The sequence below is a fragment of the Vidua chalybeata genome, chromosome 11, assembly GCF_026979565.1.
Source record: "Vidua chalybeata isolate OUT-0048 chromosome 11, bVidCha1 merged haplotype, whole genome shotgun sequence".
Lineage (NCBI taxonomy): Eukaryota > Metazoa > Chordata > Aves > Passeriformes > Viduidae > Vidua > Vidua chalybeata.
In genome coordinates this window covers 8870710-8896952 of record NC_071540.1, presented here as the reverse complement: position 1 = coordinate 8896952, position 26243 = coordinate 8870710, and the positions used below count along the sequence as shown (strand labels likewise).

The 26243-nt window shown below is 37.7% G+C and overlaps 1 protein-coding gene across 1 annotated transcript in view; it reads right to left on the bottom strand.

Annotated features, from left to right (window-relative positions):
• Positions 1–10098: 10098 nt before the first annotated feature.
• The window catches only part of TENT4B (terminal nucleotidyltransferase 4B), a 41832-nt gene continuing 25687 nt past the window's right edge, over positions 10099–26243 (bottom strand). Inside the window, exons 3-12 of the mRNA XM_053953028.1 lie at positions 25079–25125; positions 22197–22317; positions 21064–21171; positions 18965–19093; positions 17496–17709; positions 16911–17037; positions 16704–16807; positions 14970–15157; positions 14229–14393; positions 10099–13012 (exon numbers count right to left, since the gene is read on the bottom strand). Coding sequence (XP_053809003.1) covers positions 12833–13012; positions 14229–14393; positions 14970–15157; positions 16704–16807; positions 16911–17037; positions 17496–17709; positions 18965–19093; positions 21064–21171; positions 22197–22317; positions 25079–25125 — 1383 coding nt within the window. The 3' untranslated portion in view covers positions 10099–12832. The remainder of the gene's footprint in view (positions 13013–14228; positions 14394–14969; positions 15158–16703; positions 16808–16910; positions 17038–17495; positions 17710–18964; positions 19094–21063; positions 21172–22196; positions 22318–25078; positions 25126–26243) is intronic.

Sequence of the window (26243 nt, the reverse complement as noted above, 5' to 3'; positions counted from 1 at the left end):
CATAAGCGTTCACGATGTACAACGGTGGAAACAAAATTCTGCCCGGGACTCTGAAAAATACAAAAGTTTACAGCCAGTATTTTACATCTGGCCACTGCTGTGGTGGTTCTGGCAGGGCTCCCCACCCCGTCCCAGGCAGGCTGCACCCGGGGACCAGGCTGCGCCTGAGGGACCTGTCCGTGCCGTCCCACAGCACCGGGCTCCCGCTGCTCCATTGGGTCCCCCAGATTGTTCCCTGGGAGTCTCACCGGGCTGCCAGTGATTCCTCAGAGCATCAAGCCTCGAACATATGGCCACTAATTCAGACGGAGCCTGGCTCTACCACACGTCAAGTCCAAAGCAAAGCTCACTGGAGGCAGCAGAAAGGAAGGCTGATTTCCATGGATTTTTGGATTAAGCTTATCTGGTGAGCTGTTAGTCACTGGCAACCGCACACAGCCCATGGCAGGCAGGTGTGTGCCTGGCTACCTGCAGCTACAGCCACGTGTTAGTCATCCATGGACGTACCATGACTGCAATAATACCTGAGTAACTAAATACAGTTTGTATTTGTGCCCTGCCAGCCAGCTGGTGCTTTCCCCTCTCTGCAGGCCCGAGTGATGCGCTGCGTTTGACTCGTGGAGGGAGCAGCAGCTCAGTGCACACATCACAAACACGACAGCTTTCTGTGACTCTCTAAGCTCCTGTTCCAATATTGCTGCATAAATAGGAAAGGCTGTGTTGTCTGAGACTGCCCAGCTATTAGGATGATTTCAGGCTGAATTTTGGGAAGGAATTTAAATCCAGTTTCAGCTATGTGAGACAATAGATAAGGAATACAGCTGGAGAAGTGGTTACGTACCTGAGGCACAGGACTGTGCAGCAAGAGAGCTGGACTCTGCTCCTCTGAACCCTGCCCTGCAACACTTCTGTGTGCAGTCTTGGGCAAGGTACCTAATCATACCTTGGTCTTCCCATTCCTATTTTGGACCTATTGTCCAAAAGCACTCGGAAATTAGAGGAGCATTCAAATGGAAGCAGTGCACAGGCTGTTCAGACCATTTCTTAGTGGAAAGGAGAAGGATCTTCCAGTTAAATTATTGTTAAAAAGAATTGTCTTCACTGGAAGTTGGATTAGATAATAAGATTTTTAAAAACTGCAGGAAATGGAAAATACATTGTTCTGCTGAGATCATAAATGGAGTTGTTTCAGAACAGATGGACTCAATTTATCACTTCATCAGAATTTTGTGGACCTTCTGAGTACACAGATTGCTTAACATATACCCACAAAAAGTATTTGCTATCCCAGAGTAAGATCTAAAATTCCTGCATGATTCAACACGACTGACGTTGTAGGGGTTTTTTAATGGCAGCAGCTCCAAGCACTTTATGTACACTGTTGTACAGATTACTCTTAAACTATCTGCAGTTACTGTAACATAATTTTAGCCAAAAAAAAATATGTAAAAGGAAAAAAAAAAAACCAAAATATGGAAATGAATATCCAGTTCACTGTCTCCTGCATGTGTTACATACAGATTTCCTCCGTTCTCTTTTGTGCTGCTGAGGTTTCTCTCAGCGCCGGCAGCCGAAGCACAGCCAGGGCTGGCTCTCACGAGCAGATGCTACCACCCCTTACTGGAGAGCAGCTGGCACTGCTGGGAGCCTGCTAACGCCACCACCCAAGCACAAGGTTCTGTCCTGGGTGAGCAAAGTGACAGCTCCTCTGTGCTTTTAGTGGCTTATCTTTTTGCCCTTGTAAATGAATCCAAAATAAATTTCCTATGCATATGTGGTAGCTGTAAATGTCAGATACTGTGGATATTTAGCCCTTCATTGGAGGTCCTTCTGAAATGTCCAAATTTGAATACAGCAATCCCTAGTGTTGTATTTGCTTTTGTGAAAGTTTTCCTCACAGACAAGCAACCATTATTATTTTCAAGCTCTTGCTTAGAAAAATATCCAACAGTTCTACAATGATATGTACATATTGAGTATATAAAGTCAGAGTATTAAACACACAAATCTAATCTTCCTCAAGATTGAACTGGGTGACAATATCATAAATAGTTTTATTAGAGATTTGTTAAAATGCAACACATTTGCTGATAAAAATCTAATAAAATTTTTAGTCTTCTGTGTAAGTTATTTGTAGATAGGATGTTTAAAGCAAATGTAGCTGCAAAGTGAGTTATATAACATTACAGAAGCCTGTTTTGTACAATTCAGAAGTGTGCTTCAATGTAAATTGCTACAGTACCCAGGGCCATGAGTCATTATGAAACAGAGAAAGATCACTACTTTAAAAATAAGCAGAGATAGAAAAACATAGTAAACTTCAAGTATAATTCTCATGTGAGGGGTTTACATTTTTCTTTTAGTAAGTCACCGTGGGCTGAACCTGCCTTCAGCTTGTGTGTGCTTGTACTATTCATAGTAGTAAAGAGGATGACAGCATTTGGTTCTAAATAATTTTATTTTCAAAATGTTTCAACACTCAGATTTTCAGTGGTTCCCATAAATGAGTCAGTTAGGACTCAAAGAGTGGTTGTTGACATATAAATATGTGACAAAAGCAAATCAGAAATACAACCTCAGAAAATATTCTTTTAAACCTTTAGGAAAAAAATTGAAAATATAGAGCAGACTTTTTTTTGTGGGTTAAACATTATATAAGTATCACAATGTGTGGAGCTGTACTTGTAAAAGCAAGTAGACTTTTAATATATTCACTCCTTTTAAATATTCCTTTGAGGTCCTACAACAATACAGGATGGGTAGGGTAGCATGCTTTACCATTCTGCCTTTTTGTAGTTCCTCAAATACCCAGAAACACTGACCAAGACAACAGTAATTTCTGCTTTTCGTCACTAGTTTCATGATTCTGATTCAGAAAGACAGAAATGAAATGTTTTTAATGAACTCTACAGTAGGAAGTATTTATTAGAATATTGTTTGTTTGTTTGTTTGTTTTGGATGAGATTTAGCATGTATTTACCAGTGTGCATCCGCACACACTCTTTGGCCACTGATCAATTTAGAGAATGAGACAAACAGCTTGAGTAAATTATTTGCTATTTCCTGTAAAGATATCTAATAATAGAACAATCCCAACCTGCTTGACACGACATGCTTAGGAAGGACGTAGTAAGACATTATTTTGAGCTGCTACGTTGCTGTCACCCTTATTTTCAGGGCAATATTAGAATTAATTGCTGAAGACCCTTAGGTTTATGCTGCTAAATGCACGAGCATCTCACTGCGTCAGCCTGGCCAAAGAGAAGGCAGAGTTTCACTGCTGTTACATGGTTTGTGTTTTTGGCTTTTGGATCAATTGACCAAACTTTGGGGAATAATTTGCTGCTTTCTCTAAACAGAGCAATAGATGTCATACATATTTGTTTGGGGACATGAAAAGCTATTCAGGTCTCTTGTGTTTTTGTTTTAAAGTTGTCAAAGACTCTTGGCTGACTTGGAAAGACAATCATGCTTTCTAGCACTCCAGCCTTCATTAAAGTTAGTGGGACAACAAAAATTTCTCCAAAGAAAACTGCAAGCTCACAGCATTGGGAAATTATAATTAGAGAAGATACCAAGAGTGCAAAAAAGTGTGTGACTGAGGAGCTTATGCATACTTTCCTAGAGGAACTGAAGGACTTAGGAATACAAATCCCACCACTTGCAGCTCCAGAACCTGGGCTAAGAAGTTTTGTTTGAATTCTTGAGTTAACAACCAAAAAACCACCTGCGTCTCCTCTCCTGTCCATGCTTAAGATTCTATCTCCAGAACAAGAAAATGGATTATTCCTTGAAAAATCAGTGCCTGGTTAATTGCTTTTTACCTGACTTGCAGGTGTGATTTGTACTGAACCAAAGGCTATAGATCAGCCTGGGCTTTAAATTTTTCTGTAAACTCCAGCTGACCTGTAATAAAATGGAACTTTTTCTTCTAGAAATTTAATTACTCTCAACAATGACAGAGGACCTGATCTGTGGCTTCCTAGAAAACTGTTAGATGGTCTTTATTGAGGAGTCACTATTTTTATTAATTGGTAAGTCACACAAGAAAGGAAAATAAATGAAAAGAAGGCCATTACCCTATTAGGGGCCCTAATGCTGCAGGTGGAGCTTGTCACAAAATGGAAGATGCTATTGATTGAAAGAACACAGAAAAGAACAGATCATTTTATGTTCACAGTAGATGATAAAACTATTTAGCTAACTGTTTTCAATTTGCACTTTCAGTACCTTGCATTAGTAAGCTGCATTACTATAACTTCTATACTGGAAAGAAAAGCAAAATACTTTGGAAAAATCAGTAAGGAACAAATGGACCATGCATATTATTAGTAGAAAATGCTCTTACGTAAATTGGAATACAATTGTAGAACACAAAGTTCTAAAAGAATCCACTAGGAAACATGGATTTACAAAAAAGAAACAACACCAACAAACCAAAACCCATCCAACACTGTTACAAATCAATTTTAAAACTGTGTGGACAAATTTTATCTGATTAAATCAATGTAGCCTTATCATAGTGAAACCAATGAAGTAAAAATTATTTCTATTACCTGAGAATGTAGCCTTTCATATTATCTCACTGAGCTTTAAGAAGTAGCTTACTTCTTGAAGATTAGTTTATTTAGATCACAATGGGGATTTCAAAAGAGAGAATACAAAGCAAAATCATAACCCTCCCTTTATTTTCCTCTATGCTGAGAAACAGAGCATATTTTCCTCCAAGCAGTTGGTATTTTCAAACAAACCAATATAATAACTGCCCCAAACCTGAGAGGAACTAAAGTGGAAAATACTTTATTTCCTTACTGTCTTGAAATCACAGAGTCCTGCTTGCTATCAGTGAAATCAGTGGAAGAACTCCCTCTAAATTCAACAAAACCAGGGTGTGGTAATTCTTCGAGTAAGGCAGAAGAGTAACCTCAAATTTCCAACAGCAATGGTTTCTCTGCTCTGCAATAAGATCTTAGAATTTATTGATATAGTAACATTAAGATAATGTTTATAATGCATCTTCACTACATTTGTTTTCAGTACAACACATTATTAACTGAAATCAGCTGGGCAGTGATTAATTTCATGAGGTAAAGATTGCCTGGTACTTTAGCATGTCCACATGATAGTTGGTTGTACTGGCATTACAATGAATTTTTTCCCCACTGAAGTGGGAAAAAACCTGGCTAGCTTCTAACAGGACTGTATCCAAAATGGATACTCTTTGTTATTTAAAAAGGATCCATGCAGCTCATAAAAGTTAATCTCAAGCGAGGCCAGCAGCCAGTTTGGGATGCAGGACAGCTGTGATGTGATGTGCTGTGCAGACCAGATGAGGCACAACAGTAGGAACAGCCTGTAAAAACTGAGACACTGATGAAGATGCTAAAAAATAAATGAAAATAAATAACTTTCCAATAATGACATCTGAGAAATAAACATCAGTCCTAATTTATGTCCTTTTAATGTTTCACCAGCTCAACACAATTGTCTATCATAGTTTTCCCTCACTAAACAGCACCAGAATATTAAGACTTTCACCAATGTACAAAGACAGTAATTATAGCTCAACTACTGGGTTTTTGTGGACAGGTTTTTATGTCTAAGTGTGATAATTAGCAAAATAATTACATAATACAGAAACTACAGAACTGCATTATTTCATGACTTGTTATTGTTTTCTATAGCTTTTACTTTAAAAATACTCCTCTAAAATTGTAACATAAAATATCACTTTATTCAATAGAAATAAAGTGCAGTGATGCATTTGAAGATTTAGGTGTTGTTTTGGTTTGTTTTTTAAATATCAGACTTTCCATGCTAGGCAAAATTACCAAACCAGTGCTCTCTGTAATCGCAAAGGTTGGATTTATTCTTTTTCACATTAATGCCTCAGCTTGCAGAATCCCAATGTCTGTATTTGCCTGTACTCTCAAAGAAATTTGTTCTGCTTCTGACAGACCATCGTGTGACTTTGTTCTGAAGAGCTCAGAAGAGCTGACTTGTTACACAGCACTTGGTGTAGCAGAGCAGGTCCAGGGCAGTGTGGCTTCTGCCCCTGTGCACGACAGAAAAGGCCAGGGCAGCCTCTTCCTTGGAGCCAGTGTTGCTCTTTAACCCCTTGGCTTTCCACCCTACTAACATTGTGCCACTATTTTTTTGCAACAAATTTCAGTTTTCTCAGTTCTACCCTTAGATTAGTGGGATTCTGTGGGTAGTTATCACTACCCGAAGATGTTACTGTCTGCATTCAAAAAGCACTATAAAGCCAAAGCCTTCAAACTACCTTTTGTAGCTGAAGTTGGTGGCTTAAACACCACACAGTAGTGATTCAGTAGGTGGCACACACTGCAGGCCAGACATACTTGAAATTGTCAGCAATCATGCTTTATGACATTATCTTGATGGATACAAGTTGATATCATAACATCGGGTTAATATGACACTTGGGATGAAAAGAATCTTATAGAAATAAGTACATTATTTTATAAGTTATTCCTCCCATGCACCATGAAAAATTTTATAAAGGAAAAGCAAACATGCATTGAAGGAAGACAATATCAAAGATTTCTACCTGCTGTTGGGTTAGCCATTGATTTTTCTGACTGAGAATGTCATTTCATAGTTACTGATTACCAGGCAACCACAAAGGAGCTTGATTCAAGATCCACTTTAGTGAAGAGTGACAAAACCCCAACCCAGCCTTAATCAGACTCCTATTTATTTTAAGAATGAACAACAGTCCTGTTTGGAAATAGGTCACAGGAGGAGGGAAATGCAAACAGCAACCATTAATGCACATTTCACCTAAACCACCACATCATGTTATTTTTTAAGAAAAATATTTCTTCACACTCCTGGTGCAATAATATGTTGTGTACAGATCAGCAAGATGTATTTGTTTGGGGATTTTATTTTTTTTTTTTTAAGATGGGAGCTTTAAGTTCAGTACAGATATTTTTGTGCTACATTGCCAGGCAGCATGAACGAGCAATTTGAACCAGGATTATTTTCAGATTTCGCTGTCACCAAATCCAGCACAACAAATGAACTTTAGACCTGGGAAAATGCAGCCAAGAGTGCAGGTTAGTTTCACTAAAAGCTATTCAGAAGCATTTGATTGCTTAATGATCTTTAAGCTCAAGAGTCAAACATTGCTTCATACAGAAGCAAAGGTCTTTTTATATACCCGCACAAGAGCATTTTATTTATTTTAAACAAGCAAAGCACTCACCAAATCTGCACTCATGGTTCCTCAGATTTCTCTACCACCATAGAAATGCATTCTTTACAAGTCAGCTCTTGCATACAGTCAAGTGTTTTTTTCTGGCAGAGTTTTGCACTATGGGAAAGTAGGACTTCATTATACAGAAAGACTAAAAAAATCAGGCTCACATCCCAACATTAGATTGTCAAATAATTTACACAGAAACTAGCTTTAAATAGCGATATGTGAGGGCTAAGGGGACATATTCGTACTTCAGCCTGCTCAATCAAAGGGTTTTTGGTCTATTTTCCTTTAAAGAGCTGGTGTAGCAGCAGGAAATACCCTTCTTAAAGCACTAAGATCTGCATCCCATTTGTGCTTCACAATAACCTGTTGGACAGCATTTGATAAATGTCACATTTAGCACCAAAAAACAAAGGGTGGGCTCAGAGTTGAAGAAGGATTAGGAAACTCAGTGCAGCAAGTTTCAAATGCCAAGAGCTCTTTAGACCTGCTACAGAGCAGACACCTTCAAGAGGTTCACTGCTGAGGTCATCTGGCATCCCCCAGGCAATGCCTGAGCAAAGGGACCCACCAGAATCCCCACAGCACCTCACTTCCATACATCTGGGAAGCAGAAAGATGGCATTCCTCCAAATGGCTTTTATGCAGAGGATACCAGAGATTCTTCAACTTCCCCTACTTACAGGAGTATTTAAATGATTTTCAGGAACCCATCAGCTTTCAACAATTAACTCACTGCAAAATAAAATTCTCATTCTTTTTCTTGCCCAGTTTCATCCATATCTGTGCTGCTACAGGAAGGGGCAAATGGGAACAGGCCACCTCTGAGCTGGCTATTGCCAAGAGAAAGGCCCATTGAACAGCACGGCCAAGATGCCCAACAAAGGCACCACACTTCTCTTTTACAAGTTTTTGCAGTTCACAGATTAATAAAATGATCATGGTGGGCCAACCACTAAGTACACAAAGAATTAAAGCTTTTCAAAAATAACTGGTCTAAATTTTAGAGTTACCTGAAATACACATTAATTTGATCTAGCACTACCATGCCCAACTAACAGCCACCTTCTGCCTCTTTCCTTTCTATTTTCTTTTCAAGCAGGTATTTGACAGAAACTTTGGGCTTGTAAAGACTCAATAAAGCCATTTCAATTTTAATTCCCATGTTACTCAGGACATTAAAGTAACTTGCAAAGGATTCTTGGTGTTGGATTATTTCTTTCCCTGGGATCATCTCAAACCTTCATCCTTTGAAGGTTAGTTCATTAGGCTTCAGAGCAAATTACTGTGGGGAAGGGCCTAAGAGTACTTTAGCACAGGAAAATCTGCAACCATGAAGAAATTAAGCACTATGAGAACAGCAAAGCTGTTTTCGACCTGTAGATGAAATCATGAATAATGTATCTGTCAGAACTGCTAGTAAATAACTTGTGGAAATACAGTCAAGACACACATTTAGGTCACTGCACCCAGAAAACATTTTTGAGAAAAACTTTTGAAACCACTACAGACTAGGTAGAATATAAAGCTCTCAAAATCTGCACTTTCAAGACCAACAGTTTTAAGACATACTAAACTTGATTCTTAGAAAATTATTTTGCATTGTTAAGCAAAAAATCAAGTTTTAGGAATCAGGAGAATAATTACTTTTTGCCCTTTAACAGTAGCTGGAATAATTAATTAATTTTTTTTGTTACAACCTCTAAATAGGTAAATATACTCCCTTCTTGAGTAATTATACACTTTATCTCCTATGGCTTTTACTCTTTAGGAAATGAAGTTAAGAGTCAAACATTCTGTTTTAAGATCTATCATGAGTTTTAACATCCACCAAGATGTCAAATGGCTGGCTGCATTTATTTACAATACATTTTCCAGGTAAGACTATTTTCTAACCAGCTGCTCACATTATATTTAGGACACATTCATGATGATTCCAGACATAAAATGGAAAAGGTCCATTTTGAAAGTACATTTAAAAAGTTGTCACCAGCCACTGGACTACAATTATTTTCTAAAGATTTAGTTCTAGGAAAACAAGTTTGGTTTTAGTATTTAAAAACCTGAGCTGTAAATTCCGACAAAACAGAAGTCAAGTTATGTCTCATAAACAGGAAGATTTACCTACATTTCAGCTTCTTTTTTGCCACAAGGGAGAAGACTGTCAATTAACAAATACATAGATTTGTAACTGTAAACACCATTTGATCAATTTTCTTTTCAATTAAGAGTCTCAACAAATCAATTTAATGCCAAACAGGAAAAAATACAAACATTTCAGCTGCTTTATTATTTCCAATGGTCTGTGGTGGACTCCCAGAAGGAAAACTACCAGAACCTGCAGTATGTGCAGTCTCCCAGGGAAGGACAAGAAGAAGAACACACTTCAGTAACATCAGCTGTGCTTCAGGAACTGCTGAACACGGATTTTAGCTGGAAGTAAATCCAATTAACTCTTGCATAGTTCTACACAACCCCCGCTCAGCAGGGCAGCTTTGAGCAGCTGCTGCCCTGCAGCTGCAACACAACCCCACAGCCAATTTCAGCAGTCAAAGCAAATGGAACCTTCCATAAGTTTCCTATGTATTTGAGGATGAAAATTAGACAAAAATCATACATTAAGAAATCTTTACACATGTATTATCTCCCATTTATTCTCAGGCTTACAGACTCTGCTCCAGCTTTCCTGAAAGGAAAACCAGCAGACCAGGGCCACCTGAACAAAATCAGCTTCCAAACTCCAGGCAGAGGGGCCCAGGACTCAGCTGGGGAAGGACCCTGATCCTACAAAAAATGTTACGCGAGTAACTCTTTCCACAGTGCTGTGAAGGGGAAGACAGGGTGTCAAGAATGGTGATAAACTGCAGTAGTTAGATTAAACATTTATTTTTTTCATATATTCACAAAATCTTCACAAAAGTATTGAAACTCAAAAAGGAATTAGACTTGAGTCAAATACAGAGATGAAATGTACAAGACAAATGAGCAGGCAAACTAAAAGGTCTTGAAAGTATTTTACTTCAGATTGAAAAACGAACAGTTCAACTGTTCCGTTTAAATAAAGTTTTGCAAGATATACAGTATTTTATGAATACAATGCTGGTCATTTGAGGCAATGTAAAATACCTCAATTTTTCCTTCATGCTTTTTTTTTTTTTTTTTTTTTTTTTTTTTTTTTCTTTTTTTTTCTTTTAGAAAGATACTGTTTACCAAAAAGAAACTTGAGCAGTCCAGGAAAAGCTTTTTTTCCATTAAATTTATGAAAACCATAAATTGAGGCAAACCTAAGATTCCCAATGGAATCAAGATTATCTTCCCGCTACCACCACCTTAAAATTATCACATGCTTATTGGAACACTAATATCTGCACCCTAGGAGTACATTTGCTTTCAACAATGAGGGTGATTCTTTTAAACACTTCAGTGTGGTAAATGCGCTACAGATCTTTGCAAGTATTAAGTTTTGGAACAGTTTTGCTAATAGCAGCTAACAATACTGGATTAATATAATTTATAAATAATTGTTCCCTAAGCGGTGAACATAAGTCTACACATTCACAATAATCTAAAACAAAATAAATAGTGACTATGCATAATGTGGTACAACTTTCACTAGTTTCTATGAAGAAAAGCTGAACATCTTGATAAAATTATCTGATCAAATTAAAATATAACTCTAAAAATTAAAAAAATTGTCAAATTAACATCACTTAAGCTTAGTGTTGGAGTAAATGTTATGACTTGCTGTATTTTTGGAATATATATATGTATTTTTTCCTTTTTGAAGTAAAACACTTTAACACATTGAAAATGTTTATTAATTTAAGTGATGACATTGGTTCTGGTCTCATTTTACTTTAAAAATCATTGCACTCATTAGTGCCCATAAAGGTCAGGTTGGTCTGTAGTATTCTGTAAATGTATATAAAAAGAGTTTCTCAAAGCTAACAGTACTTTTTATAAAAGCATCATCTCAGAACTGCTGCATTTAATACAGCCAGGTACGCCAAGTACAGACTCTCCTCTTTACAGAAATATGTGAAAGTAAATGCCACTTAACTCTCTACTACTGAAGTGTCCCAACTCCTGTTCCAAACTATGCCTGTGAGTGCAATTTTCCATTTAATTCGCATTCATGGCATCAAAGGTACTGCAACCTAGACTTGTGATGTGACTGAACCACACACACGTGGAGTTTCAATGAAATGAGAACTAGGTCAATGAAGAAATATCACGACATATGAAAGGTTTGGGTCTTTAAGGCAATATAAAGTATATATCATTATTTGAAATTGTTTTGTTTTTAATAATGAAGTGTATATATAAAAATGCCTAAGAGGGGAGTGAGAAAAAAAATACTTTAATTGTAAAATTTACTTAAAGCTTCAACAGTTATCATCTCCTTCAGGAGTTAGCAAAAATATAAAAGACAAAAAAACCCAGACCTGGAAGGGGGAGGAAAGGCACAAACAAGGAGGCATGGGATTAAAGCAGCCCAGGAATGCAAACGTCTGTAACAAACTGAGTTTTGTTGTTTTGTTTAAAAAAAAAAAATCGCCACCATCAATCAAACAAAAACAAAAACAACCCACAAAAACAAACCCCAAGTGGCCTTTTGTTGTTTCTTAAAAAAAAAAGAAGGAAGGGTCAAGAAGAGACCACTAAGAGGAGGAAGAGAAGGATGCAACTATAAAACCCCATTGCCTGAAATGATGGCACTCTAGAAAACAAGGTGAAGGTTACTTCTCAGAGATGACAAGCTCAGTGTCTACACAAAGTACATGTACACTTTATACAAATGAAAATCTTCATTTGCCACCATAAACCTTTCTTTCAGAGGAACAGCTTTTGCAGATCAAAAGTTCTATGAGATCTTCCAAATGCCAAGAAAAGAAATTCTGAGCAATATGACTAGTAATGTCTCTTTATATGGATGTTAAGATGACAATTCATATTATTTTCCAAACTAATCCTGAGAAAAATTTATGTTTACAATTTAAACAGTAATGTTATGTAAAAAGTATTAACAAATCCACTATTACAAATGTCAGTTTTCCTATATGGTCATCTATATATACACAATAAAATGGTAAGTATATGCAAAAATAATTTAAAAATCATGCACAAATTACTTTCACCTTTAAAGGCTGGGTTTCCCTCAAAATACAATTTTTTGCCTTTTTTTTCCTATTTTTTGTGTTTTATTTGTTTGTTACCACCCCCTAGACACACTGAGTACTATCTCTACAGGTCAGCATGAGCTGATGGGAAATACATTTATTTTACATTCAAGCTTTTATATCCTAAATGACCCTGTTGTAGCATATGACTTATCAAATGAGCAGCCTTTTTCCTCATTTTAAAAAATTAATTTTTTTCTTTTTTTTTTCCGTTTTTTTCTTTTTTTTTCTTTTTTTTTTTTTTTTTTTTTTTTGCAGTGATCAATCTTCATGTTCCGTTCCGTGGCGAGCTGGGAAAAAAAAATGCAGTTGCTAATCTATGTTTGAACAGTCTGAAGCTCCCAAAGAGATCCAAGGAGTCACTATCAAACTATCCTGTAGCATGAGATCATTGCACACAGAAGAACAGTCATAAAGTAGGCAACTATCTACAAAGGTCTGACAGGGCTGCATCCCTCTTGTGTTTCCTCTTTTTGCCGTGGAAAAACTGATGGTGTGATTTGCTGCCTTGGTGCTGTTTGTTTGTGACTGAGGTACCATGGCTTGAGTTTGTTGGACCTTGGAAGCCTTTGTTAGAAGAGCGAAACAACCGTGCAGATCCATGCTGTGGAGGAAAGAGAACATGGTAAATCCCTGCCAGAGGGAATAAAGCAATAGCAATCACACATCCCTGCCTCTGCAGAACCAGCATGGTGACTCCTGAGAACACACTTGGAAAACTTGCTATGGCAGAAGAAACCTGGCCATTGCTGAGACAGCAGTGCCAATCTCCCACTTGGGTGGTTGCAAAAAAATGTTCATCTCTAGCCCCAAACAGGTCCAGAGAGAGGAGCAGAGCACTTGGAATTTTGGAAAGTATAAAGGTATTTTACAGAAATGTCCATAATCCAAGACAACACAGGAAGATTACTCAAATCTGATCCAGGACTCATGCCACATCTTTTCAGAGATGGGGTATGTCATGGACATGCACATTCCAGCCTGGAATTAGTTCTGCCCAATAACACAAACACACGCTCATAGCATAGCCAAGGCCAGGTGTGTGAATTGTCTTGTTAGAAGACAGATCATCAGCAAATAAGAGGCATGACTTGAGAATAATTTTCAAGGAAAGTATTCTAGAAGGTTCTGGACTATGTTTCAAACATAAAAGGTCTAATTTCTGAAAAAGTGTAAGAATTTAAACTGCATGTATCCAGGGCATATTGTATATAGAGGCACAGAATATTTCCAGAATACTGAGCTGCCATAGAAGCACTCCTCGGTGTGGGAAATCTCCTAAACGCATAAGCTCTGATAGGTGTCATCTGATAGGAGGTTTGGCCATAGGGGAAAACGAGGGGGAACTTCATGTATCACAAAGAATCTTCACCTCCCTTAATGGAAGACAGATCAACAAGTATCAACAGCTAAAACAGCAGCCAGTCAGAGTTTTAAACACACACTTTTGCTAACTGCTTTCACAGAGTGTAGGAACGCCTCATTTCTCAAATTTTGCAGTCAAAATTGGATTGATGTGCTTTTTGCAAAGGAGGAAATGGGTGCAACACAGCTGTATACCTCTGGCAAATTAGGTGTACAAGTCAAACCAGCTTCATCTGTTTTAAAGCTGGGAAAGCCACAGTTGCAAATTCATCTGTGCAAGCTTAACAGAGAAATAGGTGGCTTTAGATACAATCAGTGCTGGAAGCCTTTTAATGGGGCAAAAGGGAGGTGAAAAATGCAGTGTTCCCTTTCCAGAACAAGTGACCCTTCCATGGGGGGATATGTGTAATATTCAAATAATCTACACAGTTGTTGTTTTCAAACATTTCACAAACCTGAGATTTGTTCGTGTTGCTGGATGTATTGGCTGTTTGGCTATTTTGTGTTTTCCCACTTGACTGGGAGGATTCCAGTGACACTTCTTGTGACCCCACTCTGTTTGTGGTAGACTGACGACAACTCAACTGTTTAGAGGTTTTGCAAGGTGTTCCATCAGAATCCTTCAGGAAAATGTAAAGGATTAGTGAGCTTTTCTTAAGAGTGAGTATTTCTAAAAATGAATTTTCCTTTAAAAATAAAGTCAACAGTGGACAAAACTGAAAACTTGTTTATTTTACTAGATATTAAAATTCTTTCAATCCAGAATTCTTATCGAGTAAAACAGATTTAAAGATGTATTGATGTGTGATTCTGGTTTTGAGATTTGCCTTTTATTTTTTAAATAAAATTTCCAAACAGATCTTTTTCAAAGCTTTTGGCCTGTTTGTTTTTTAAAGCATGTGGCTTAGGACTACCAGTCTGTTTTACTTTTGAAATACAGTTTTCCCAGAGAAAAGAGGGCTGTGGAACTTTGTGTCTATATATTCACTTTCTACATGTATTGTGTCAAAAACACACTGCAACTTGTATGTGTAGAAATTGCATAAGAGTTAACATCTTATGCAAGTTAGGATTCTGGAAGAATTAATTGACTAGGATTGTGAGCTCCCAAAATGTATTTTGTGACAATATAAATCAGAGAGAAAAAAACCCAAAGAAATTTTAAAAAGCAAAGTGAGAAAACCTCCAGTACTTACTACATCACTAGAGCTGGACAGTGTGGATGATGATGATGATAAAGGACCTGATGAAGAATTTGAAGAATGTTTACTAAGTGTTTCTGAAGTTTTATTTCTAGGTTTTCCCAGTGCTTCATTCTCTTCAGCAAGATTATTGTTGCATTTGTCCAGCTGCTGAGTATCTACTATCAAGGTTACTCCATTACCTAGTAAAAACAAAATGGAAGCTTCACCACACATTTAAATGGAAAAATATGTTGCCTTGGGGTTTTTTAATATAGCCCCTAAGATATAAAATATATGTTACATCCCCAGTAACACATGGACATTAACATTAATGCACTGAGCATTGCCCAGGGTTTGAGATGGAAATTAGGGACAGAAGATGTGAAAGAAGGCAGTAACAAAGTTCAGATGTGCTGCTGTAGATTGTTTCATGCTATGCTTCAACAGCACTCAAATACATAGATTTAAATTCTGTTCCTATATGCCCAATACTCAGCAACTCAAATTTTTCTTCTGCTGGAGCTGCTAGGATCTGAAAAACTCCAAATAAGCCTCATTGCTTTGTAGGATTTCTTACATTGAAAATTCAAGATACAGAACTCTCATATCTCACTATGCTCTGCCTTTAAAAAAAAAGAATTAGAACTTAAATCTGAACTAAATCAACAAGACAATCACTGTTACTGTCACCATTACTTCCTTAATACAGGGTTATTTTTCTTTTTTTGATTGCCTTTTTATCTGAAATAAGACACTTAGGAGGTAGAGATTTACACAATGTCCATGCACATAGGCAGCTAGAAGGGAGGTGATGGGAGCTCCTGGGACCAAGCACTGGCTGTCTGCCACTCCTGGGGACAGCAGGGCCACCAGGGCCTGCAGGCTGACAGCTCCAATGGCACAAAGCACATCCAGCTGACAAATCACTCACACAAGTTCTAAAAACAAGTAATAAAAAATCCCAGCCTAGCCAAAAGATCGGGTCCTTGAAACACCTTCTCTGATTAATCGCTAACAAGAGAACACTTCTGACAGGAAACATTCTAAAATTAACTGGAGAGTATGAAAATTAATTCTAGTTTGAAAACTTCCAGACAGCAGAAACACCTGCACCAAAAGAGGGTGGCAACTGGCTGCTGAAGTCAGAAGATGGGCAATGGATTGAAGGTGATTCCAAAGGGCATTGCCAAGTTCTCTGGTTAGATTTTGTGTGTTTCCATTTGTTAAAAACAAGATCATGATTGATATTTCAGGACTTTTCTGATTAAAAGACTTGTTCCACTTACATAGTGAATTCTGGCTTAAGTATTGCTTCCTTACACATATAATATGTTAGACTTTAAAATGAATATTAAAAATGTAGAATTTAAGGATTCAGATTTAAACTAGCATGCCCAGTAATTCTTGTTAAAACCTTGTCCACATTTAAAGGACAAAGGAAGCGTGACACTGACAATGTGGTAATTTAAATTGGAAATTTGGAATCCAAAGTCTCTTCTTGGAAGGCAGCACTCTTTACAGACCTCTCTACTAACCAAATCTATTGTAGTACAATAAAGATGGGGACATTTTACTCTTGTACAAATCTAAGTTTTCTGGATGAAAAGACAGGAATACTAAAAAAAAAAAAGAAACTGCTATTAAGATGCACACACTGACTTATGTGAGGCAAAAGCAACAACAAAATCTATACAACCACAATGTGCAGGAAGTTTCCCTCCTCAGCCATGCCGAGTCAAAACTCACCATTACATGAAGATTCAGTTCTGCTTTGCATTCCCCACTGCTTGGATATCCAGTCTCTGTATGTGGCCACTTCTTGTGTTACTCTAATTATTCTCCCTAATATACTGCAAACCAGGAAAAAAAAACCAAAACCATGACCACAATTAATTTTTAGACATAGAAAAATATAAGCAATGAATGTCTGAGATTTAGACTTGGAGACTTTACCTTTCTGTTTCGTTGTTAGGATAATATTTAGCTATTGGGGAAACTGCATGGCTCAGAACAACATAGGCATAATCAAAAGCCTGCTTCACTTGCATGGCACCATAGGAACTCCTCCCAACATCATTACCTTAAAATAAGAATATAAATAAATGAGTAAGATTGAAACTGCTCTTATCACCTTTCAGGTTGGAGACAGTAATCTGTTTTAAAAATTGCCTTTAAGTCCCAACTAACTGCAGCCACAGGATTAGCATAAAGTATAAATACTTATGCTTTATGCTACATATTTATATATATATATATATATATATATAAATACATTTCTTTATTATAAACAGCTTAAAAGACCTACAGGGATTTAGATGTAGATCTTTTGTGTAGATATGTAGATTTTTTTTTAATGTATCCTGTATATATTTTTTGTATTGTAGATATTTTGTAGATTATGTATGTTTTTATGTAGATAGAACTCCAAATCAGCAATTCTCTGGGTACAAGTACAATATATGAAGGGAAAAAAAATCCTGCAGTGCATCTATTAAACATTTAATAGTACTGTTGTTCCATTTTGGTTTCTGAGGATACCTGGCTGTAATGGATCCTCGATGTACAGCATTGATGGTCTGTAGCCATCCAACATGCTCTTCTGCACTTCATCCTTGGCAACATAAGAGCCACCATCCTTTATTCGGATTCCAGTCTTCAGATAATTGAAGTGACGTCCATATAATTCAAAAAACTCTATTAAAAGAACACCATAGTTGGCATTGGGCATACAGGCATCTTCCCTGGGATGCAGCTATTAAGAAGAAAGAAAAAAAAAATCATTCTTTTAAGATTTCAAGTTCTTCTCTTTTTCACAGAATACATGTCTAAATACAGTCATAAAAATAGATATGTCTAAATAAAGTATTTTCCCTTGATAAAGTAGTTTTGCATCTTTAAAATAAGATGCTGTGACAGCTTTTATAAAATAATTACCTCTTCAAAACAAGGCTGTCAAGCATTAATCTTTTTGCATTTGAACTTTCAGTCCAATAAGTGAACTTCCAGCACTAATGGTAGGGTTCTTGTGAAAAAGCAGGTATTTCCACCTCACAAACCTGGGTCTGCAATACAAATACAGACTTCTCACGTGCACAGCTATATACAGGATCCCCTCTACTGTTAAGTAAGGAGCCTGAGTGAACAAAACCAGCTCAGAGCTGTAACAGATATAAAACTTAACGTTTTTTTAAAAATTATTTTTTCAATGAGTAAATGGAAGTGCTGTTACTCAACATAAGAAAAAAATAGATTAGGAGATATTTTAGTTTTAAACTATATGCATGTTGCCCTTATTTCTTTTGTGCTCAGCAGGGAACTGCAAAGGCACTCAGCAAACACTGAGCTCCAGTTCCAGGCTCAGGTTTTAGAGTAATTGCAGTCTAGAAAAGTAGACATACACTTGCAAACTCAGTTATACATAACATTTAGTTCAGGAGAAAGAACAGGGCTGACACAGCCAGAAATCAGCTACTTTATAATTGTCCAGTATTTCCCTCTCCCAGGCACAACAATATAGATTTAGCTCATGCATTCTGTTCTATTAGATTTAAGAGAAAGTTGTAAAACATGTTTGTTTGATATCAGCTTAGAAACCTAGAGAATCAAAATTACACTGCATTTGTGAAAGCACATACAGGACCTGGAAACCAAGTGTTATAAAGGACAGCTGCAGCTAACACCAACCTTATGGAACTCATTCCAAGCAAGTTATACAATATTCAAGTTATTTTACTATGAATGACACATCATATCATGTGTATCAAAATCATATGTATCAGTGCCTGGCATTGGTACACCAACAGATGTTCCAAACACCTTTCGTACCAAAAGTATCAGCATCAGAGAAGGAACAGAAGACAGATGGGACATATCTAACTTTAAATGAAAAGGGGGTGCAACCTCCAAAAAATGACAGCTTAAATGATAAAATTTGAGGGTTGATCAAATTCTTTCTTAAGGTGATGTCCTTAGGCACCAGTGGCATTGATAGACTCCATTGAACTTACCTGAAGGAAACTGACAGCCATTAAAAAGAGACTATAAGAACCAATTCCACCTGTAAATACTTCATTAAGGTCCCTCTGCAACAGGAACTGTTTCAATACTAAAACTAGAAATGGTAACACAGGATATTTCTGAAAGAGAAAAACAAAACTGTTACAATACTGTGATGCATGCATACAGTGGAAAGCATACTGAAACTATCAATTATATTTTGTCTATAAGCTAACTATAAATCTAACCTATCCTTTTTAGTAACAGCAGAGAAGAGCCAATGCCCTGCCTGTGATCACCACAGGTATTTTACCTGTTTAACTCTGGTGGCAGATATTAACAACAGAAAAAAGTTATTACATCATAAAATCAGAAGTATTTGGGTTGAATACACACACACACACACTTTTCTCACACAAGTGAAAGTATAGCAAAGGAACTGTGGAGGTACCAACATCTGTAACAAAACCTTCTTGCTACAATTGAGAGGTAGTTCAAAGTGCCCTGAGATTTCTGTCCTGCAAGTACTTCGGATGCCCAGAGTTAAAGAAAGCCCTTCAAAATTACTACACCCAGGCAACATTTTCAGACAAGCAAAATACCTTTGGGTAACTGGTCCTTTAAAGGGCTTATCTGCATGAATTCCCCTAAGAGGTGTGGTGAACACAGACCTTTGGGACAGCAGTGGAGGCTGAGCTACACCTGCACTCTGTACACCCGTCACAGGGGAGGGGCAAAAGAGGCTCAATAAGATCACTGCTTTTATCAACACAGAGCCAAAAAGTTCCTTAGTGTCACAGATGAAATATGGATTATGATGTCTGTGACTGCAAAAAGATTAAGGGGAAAGAATTTTGCCAAGAACTTCTCTGCACGAGCCTTACGGTGAGTATTGGGAGCCCTGTTCAACTGAAGATCCCTAACTATCTAACTGCAGATTTTGAACTATTAAGAACTTCCAGTCACAAGCTGAAGTGCTGAATGTCAGTATATGCCAAAACGTAAAGATGGCATTTTTCTCGGAAAACTGTGTACCCCTGATAAAGCCTCCAACTGCCTCAGATTTCCTAACTAACCTGGATGAAGAGAAAGAGGCATTTCCAAGCATAATGCCAAATATGATATCTCAATTAGGTACTGAAGTTATGTGGGACAAAATAAGACGCAAGAGAATGCCCTGCAAGTGTTATATCGAGAGTGCCTCAAGAACACCAACGAAGTCACTTGGCAAGAACATGCCACGTTTTCTCCAAGTCAAACAAAGGACCCTCCACAGCAGCACAGCCAACTGTGCCACCTCGTCCTCAGCTGCCCGTGCTCAAGGCCAGCTGTGGTGTGGCACAGCTGCACAGCCTTGGCTCAGCTGCTGGGAAAACAGCCCTGTGGGAAAGCACCATGTGGGAAGCCTTGCTGGGAGTGCCTCCACTCTGCTCGAGAGCGGCTTCCCTGCACTGTCAGCCTGATCCATGCTGCCCCGCACTGGTGCTGATCCTGACCCTAATCCTGACCCTACCCACAGCCTGGACATCCTTACTGGCCACTTCTCTGCCAGGCACAGGCCACTCTGGGAGCTGAGCCCAGCTACTGGCACCAGACCTGCTCTGCTCTTCGGGCTGGGGGTAGCACGGGGCTGCAGTCTTGTCCCTGCTGCCACGCACAGCTCCTGCCCCATCCCCAGGGGCACAGACCCCTCTCACCCCCTGACCCAAGGCCAAAGGGGCACAAGTAACCCAGCAACTTGATTTTCTGTGCTTTCACACACAAAAATGCCCTCAGGCTTTCATGAGAAGACTATCTCCCATCTTGAAATTCAGAAGTGTGTAGCTCAATGAATTACAGTTAAAAGACCAGAACACTTAAAACAGGGATTAGTGCATTTCTCTTAATCATTGTACCATTAAAACTACTCCACATTTCATTCTTGTATTTTAGTATCTTCATGCCTTTTAAGGCAATGTATCTACAACTTAAGAACATTCCTCAGCATTATCAGACAACAAAAACCAACAGCGTAAAAGTGTATCTCTAGTAAGGATGCAGTCAAAGGAAAACAGAAAATAAAATTAAGTTATCAAATACTCAGCATGTAGTTCCATGAGTGTTGCCTAACCTTGATAAAATCTTTGATGAGCTGGGCTGCTTTAACCCCATTCTGTACATTAAAGCTTATATCAACTTTTACTTCAGTGAAGGAATCTGTCAGTTTAATAATAGGTACCTGCAAAAGAAAGATACAATAAGTCAATACAGATTTCCAAGACACACTTGGTTTCATTTATAACTTATATGCAGCAGCAAACCTGAAGTTTTTTCTGAATTTATAGAGAGGACGTAGGCAGTGAAATGAAGACTCCTATTTATGAACTCACTCGCCTTGCCAATCTGCTTACATAAACTTTGCTTTTCTAACTCATAAACACTATTTTCAATTCACTGTCCTGCTTAACAGAACTTAATGCTTCACCTTCCAGGTGATTTATTTTGGATTGGTTTGGGTGAGTTGCTGTTGCAGCAGCTCAGCTCTGGTGGAGACCACAGACACCAGAGGGAGACAAACACTGGAGAAACACAGAGAAATGGTCCTGGAGACATCAGAAATGACACAACTCATGTCACTGGGATCATCACTTCCTCACCAAAATGAACTTCAACCAAGATGTACAAGATATGGAGAGTACTCTGATATGTCTCCACCTGAGTGATTGCCAAATTACCTCTCTCAAATAATAATAGCTATGACTTAGATACCCCAGTATTCTTACAACTCTTACAGGTAGGAAAGGTAGGAAATTATAATGGAATTAATCTATTTTTTTGCAAGACATATCACTACCTATTTAGACAAGGCTGTACTTAGTACATCTTTGTGAAAACTGATTATACCTGCTTACTTGCAAAAAGAAAAAAGAAATTATTTACTTATGTAAAAACTCAGTCCAGAAATGCACAGTTTAAAAAAATCAATGTACAACACTGACTAGTCCAATCTCTCTTAAAAGCAACTTGTCGTGCAAATGAAATATCAGACAATTTCCAGAACAGAAAAAATGCTTTTGTTATTGCACTATCAATTATTTTGTCAGTAATAAAAGTCATACCAAATAAAAAAGTTCTTTGTGTTCTTTTTCAAATTTAATATACAAAATAGTTTCTGCTTATAAAAATTCATTATTTTAACCAACTTCTTTATTTGATTAGAAATTTAGCTTAAAACAAGGGAATACCCTCTTCCCCCAAACTTACAGTTGCTTTATCTAAAACCTTCACTGAGTTTTCATCTGCTACATTGTGCTTTCTAAGAGCTTCTTCCAGGGTCCAAAGAGGTAATGTCTCCCATTTTCCAAACACAACTAAATCAATATCACTGAAATGGAAAAAAAAATATTTATTCAAAATTAAAATACCAATGCACTTAAAATACAAACAACTGACATCTATACATAACTTGAATAAAGCTGACAGAACATAGCTGAACCAACTAATTAATTCTGATTTTTCCAAGGAAATGGTTGGAGATGTTACACTTGGGGAAATACAGACCATTTCAGTTTACCTAGAGGAGGGGACAGATAAACATAAATCAATTAGGCTGTAAAACCTAAAATTAGTCTCCTCAGGCCACACTGTGAGCAGAGAGGGATCAGCTTCTTTGGAATGATTCAGAGCAAGGAATGAACTTATTGTGAATCACCAACTTTGGGCTGTGTTCATCAGGAATGTCCATTTAACAGCCTGACACAGAAAGGAAAAGTCCTGTTTCCCATGCTCTACCCCCAGATGCATGACCCTGTCTCTTCCTTTGCTCCAGGTCTGGTGTTTGCCTAATGCACAGCAAATCAGTTCAACCTATTAATGGGTCTGGCAGAAACCTCCTTCACTCCCCCTTTAAAGGACCCACAGAACATTCTGGGGTAATTTCCTGTCTCTTTGCATCTCTAAGTTGGTTTTCTGGATGATCAGAGCACCAGAGGGTACAGGGTAAGCTGCTGGCCTGTAGTACCAAGAACAGGGAGCAAGGAAAGGGAGAAGAAAACATGGCAAATTGGGCTTCAAGAAGCAACAAGCTATTAAATAAGATCAAGCCACTAATTAACTTCACTCATTAACTCAGCTCCTTGAAGTGGTGTCTCCATCTTCCTACACTTCCTCCCTATGCACACACAAAATCATTTCATTACCCAGGAAGCTGACACCCTAATCCAATCCCTGAACTCAAATTCAAAGGTGGCTGGTGTCACATCTGAAGCCAGTGAGGGCTATTGTGAGATCCTGAGCTTCTCCCTCTTTGCTCCCCAAGTCCTTGGATTCCCCTGCTTGGCCAGGAACACTTAAGGAGGTGAGCATGTAACCTTATAGTTATGCTAGCAGGTTGCTTCAGTGATATGGAAAATTGTGTAACAGAAAAGACAAAAAAGTTTAGAAATACTTCCCCTTGCAACAGATTCTATAGAACTGCTGACTGACAAACAGCACTGCTTTAACAATCCCAAAGAAACTACATCTGCATTAGATGAGCTCTCTCCTGCCAAGCAGCAGTTCAGCCACAGACCCCTGGGCTGACAAGGACAGGCAGCACCCAGCCACTTTCAGAAATGTGTTCAAAACTGGCTTGAAGAGCAGGAAATGCTGCTGGACATGTCTCTTCTGAACTAAATTAGTGTTAAACCCATTGCTGACAGTTAAAAAGAGGAAACATTTTCCTGATGCACACCAAGAGAGAAAAAGCAGCTCTGTTGCCACCTTGAGCATAGATACTGCCCGCAAATGGACACAGAGATCCAGCAGCAAAGCCACTGTGTGTCCAAACCTTCAACAGCAGCTTAAGTTAATGGATATAGAACAAATCCCAACAAAGATACAGCATTAAAAACAAACTTCAGGCCTTTCTGAATCCCAGAGCCTGAAATCTAAACAAACTATTACTGTGAGGCAGGGAAAACCTAGGGCAAAGGGAAGCTTTGATAGAAGGCAACAGTGAATTAATGACCAACACAAATGATGACCATTTTGAAAGTGTGGCAAGCACTTCCACAGGAAGGTTTTTTTGTGGATTTATCTACTGTATTTGAAGTATCTGCATTTCTTCTCCCCCAAAACCTCACCTGAAACAAATACGCAAGAAAGGCAATATATGACAACAGAAAAGCATTTTTGTTATATCTGTTTCAAAACAATCAAGCAAATATAGTAAAGTATCCATCAACTGGCCAGGAGTATTGCTCTAGCATTATTAACATCAAATCAAACTTAATTAACCTGATTAAAAATAAATTTTAAAAAGGCCAGGAATTAGGCCAAATGTGAAAACAATGAGTATTTGTACATCTCACGTCTCGCTTTACAAACAAAAACTGAGAAATCAGACTTCCTTACAACTCCTGAAACTAAAGCAGGTACTAAAGCATCTGTCAGGTTCTTTCTTTTACAAATAGAGATGAAACCATGATATCCCTCATCTGCAGTCAGTACTAGATGTCCTCCTGTTCCAAAAGTATGGAAGTCAGTTCAAAAGTTATCCTCAGATTTATGCTATTTAAATGTGTTTATCCCCTACAGCCATTTAAGCCTCTCACTCTATTTAGTTGTCATAAATACTCACAATTTCTACACAGAAGATACAGTGTCACTGATTAAAGACTCCTTATGAAAACTAGCAATAAATTTGGAAAAGATAGATGTTGACTTTGTACAGATTTCACAAAAGACTGAAAGAAAAACAATTCTGTATGTAACATTTTCTCTTCAGTGCTAATATTAACAACATTATGTTAAAGGTTTCAATTTAGTCATCTGTGGAGATAAAATTTAGCTTTTCTTTTAGGGCCAACATCTTCTTTTTGTATTAATGAAGCCAAATCCCAGCATAAGCCTTTTCTGACCACATAGTAATTCAGAACCTTCTACTGATAAATGCAAGATCTATACAGACACGTGTTACAGTCAATAGTCTTATTTATTGCATTTCTGTACACTTTCCAGAGAACCAATAGCTTAACACTTTCTTAGCATAACAAGTATTGACATAAGTACCACAGATCCTGGGAGAGCAGATAAATAACCCCAGGGTTACAGGTTCAACAAGTTACTTTTCTTTTGTGTAGCATTTACACTGAAAAATTACTAACCTTGTAGGTAAATATAAACCAGTTTTAAAACTTCCAAATATCTGCACCTGAAACACAAGAAAAGGATATATAAGAAAACATATAGGACGAATTAAGAAATTTTTCGGGCTTCAGAAGACAAAGTTTATTAAGTTGCTTATAAAGGCTGGCTATTGCTACCCTCCATTGGTAGATTTTGGTATTGCTAACAGGCACTGAACACTTCTGTTAATGTACTACAATGCATTTCAATGTGCTACAAACAGCTGATCCTGACTGTTTTTACTCATGAAACACTAATAACACTAATAACTTTGACTTCTATAATAAACATTGCTTTGCAATGTAAAAATTGTTCCCATGACCAAACTTGTCAAAAACCCAGAACCCAAGATTTTAAACTGTTTAATGACAGAACATTTAAGAAAAACAGTATCAGTTTAGTTTGCTTTTTTTTTCCACATCTCAAAGTATACCTCTCAGTATTTAAACATTTTCGAGGTTTAACATATTTCCATTGCTTTGCATACTTAAAAAAAAATCAATTCTATCATGCCCCATTTTTTTTTCTGCATTACAAAGCAAGTAGCACACCTCTGTCTATTTCTGCTTAAACAACAAATGAAAGTTGCATAAAGCTTCGCATCCCACAGAATTACTTTATTATGCTGGATTTTTACTAGCACTGGAGGTGTTAATAATCAGGTTTCCCCTGTAAGCTGTCCAAAACCACACTCCAATTACTTAGCCAAGCCTTGCAGGGAGGTCAGACTCATGTGCTGAGTCTCAAAGGGAGGTTGGGGAGACTTCAAAGTAAAAAATATCTACACATTTGGGCTAATTTTCAGCCATTCTTCTGATGTGTTTCCTGGAGCCACCTTATACTGACTTGAGTATTCTGCTTTAATGAGTCTCATACACCAGCTTGACTGCCACCTATTTGTATGTCCAGTGACCCACTTTTTATGTTTTTCCCCTTTAGGATAAGAAAAAGGGGGAGACAGGAAAAGATGATGTTTTGCAAGTGCCTTAATACTTTAGTAGACTAAGAAGCAGTTTGAGTGCTTCATCCTGATTATTTTTTATCACTTCATTCCTCTTGGCCCCTCACCCCACACCCCAATAAAAAGTACATGCACAATTTAATATTGAAAGTTCACAGCTTCTCAAACTGCCAAAGACTGTG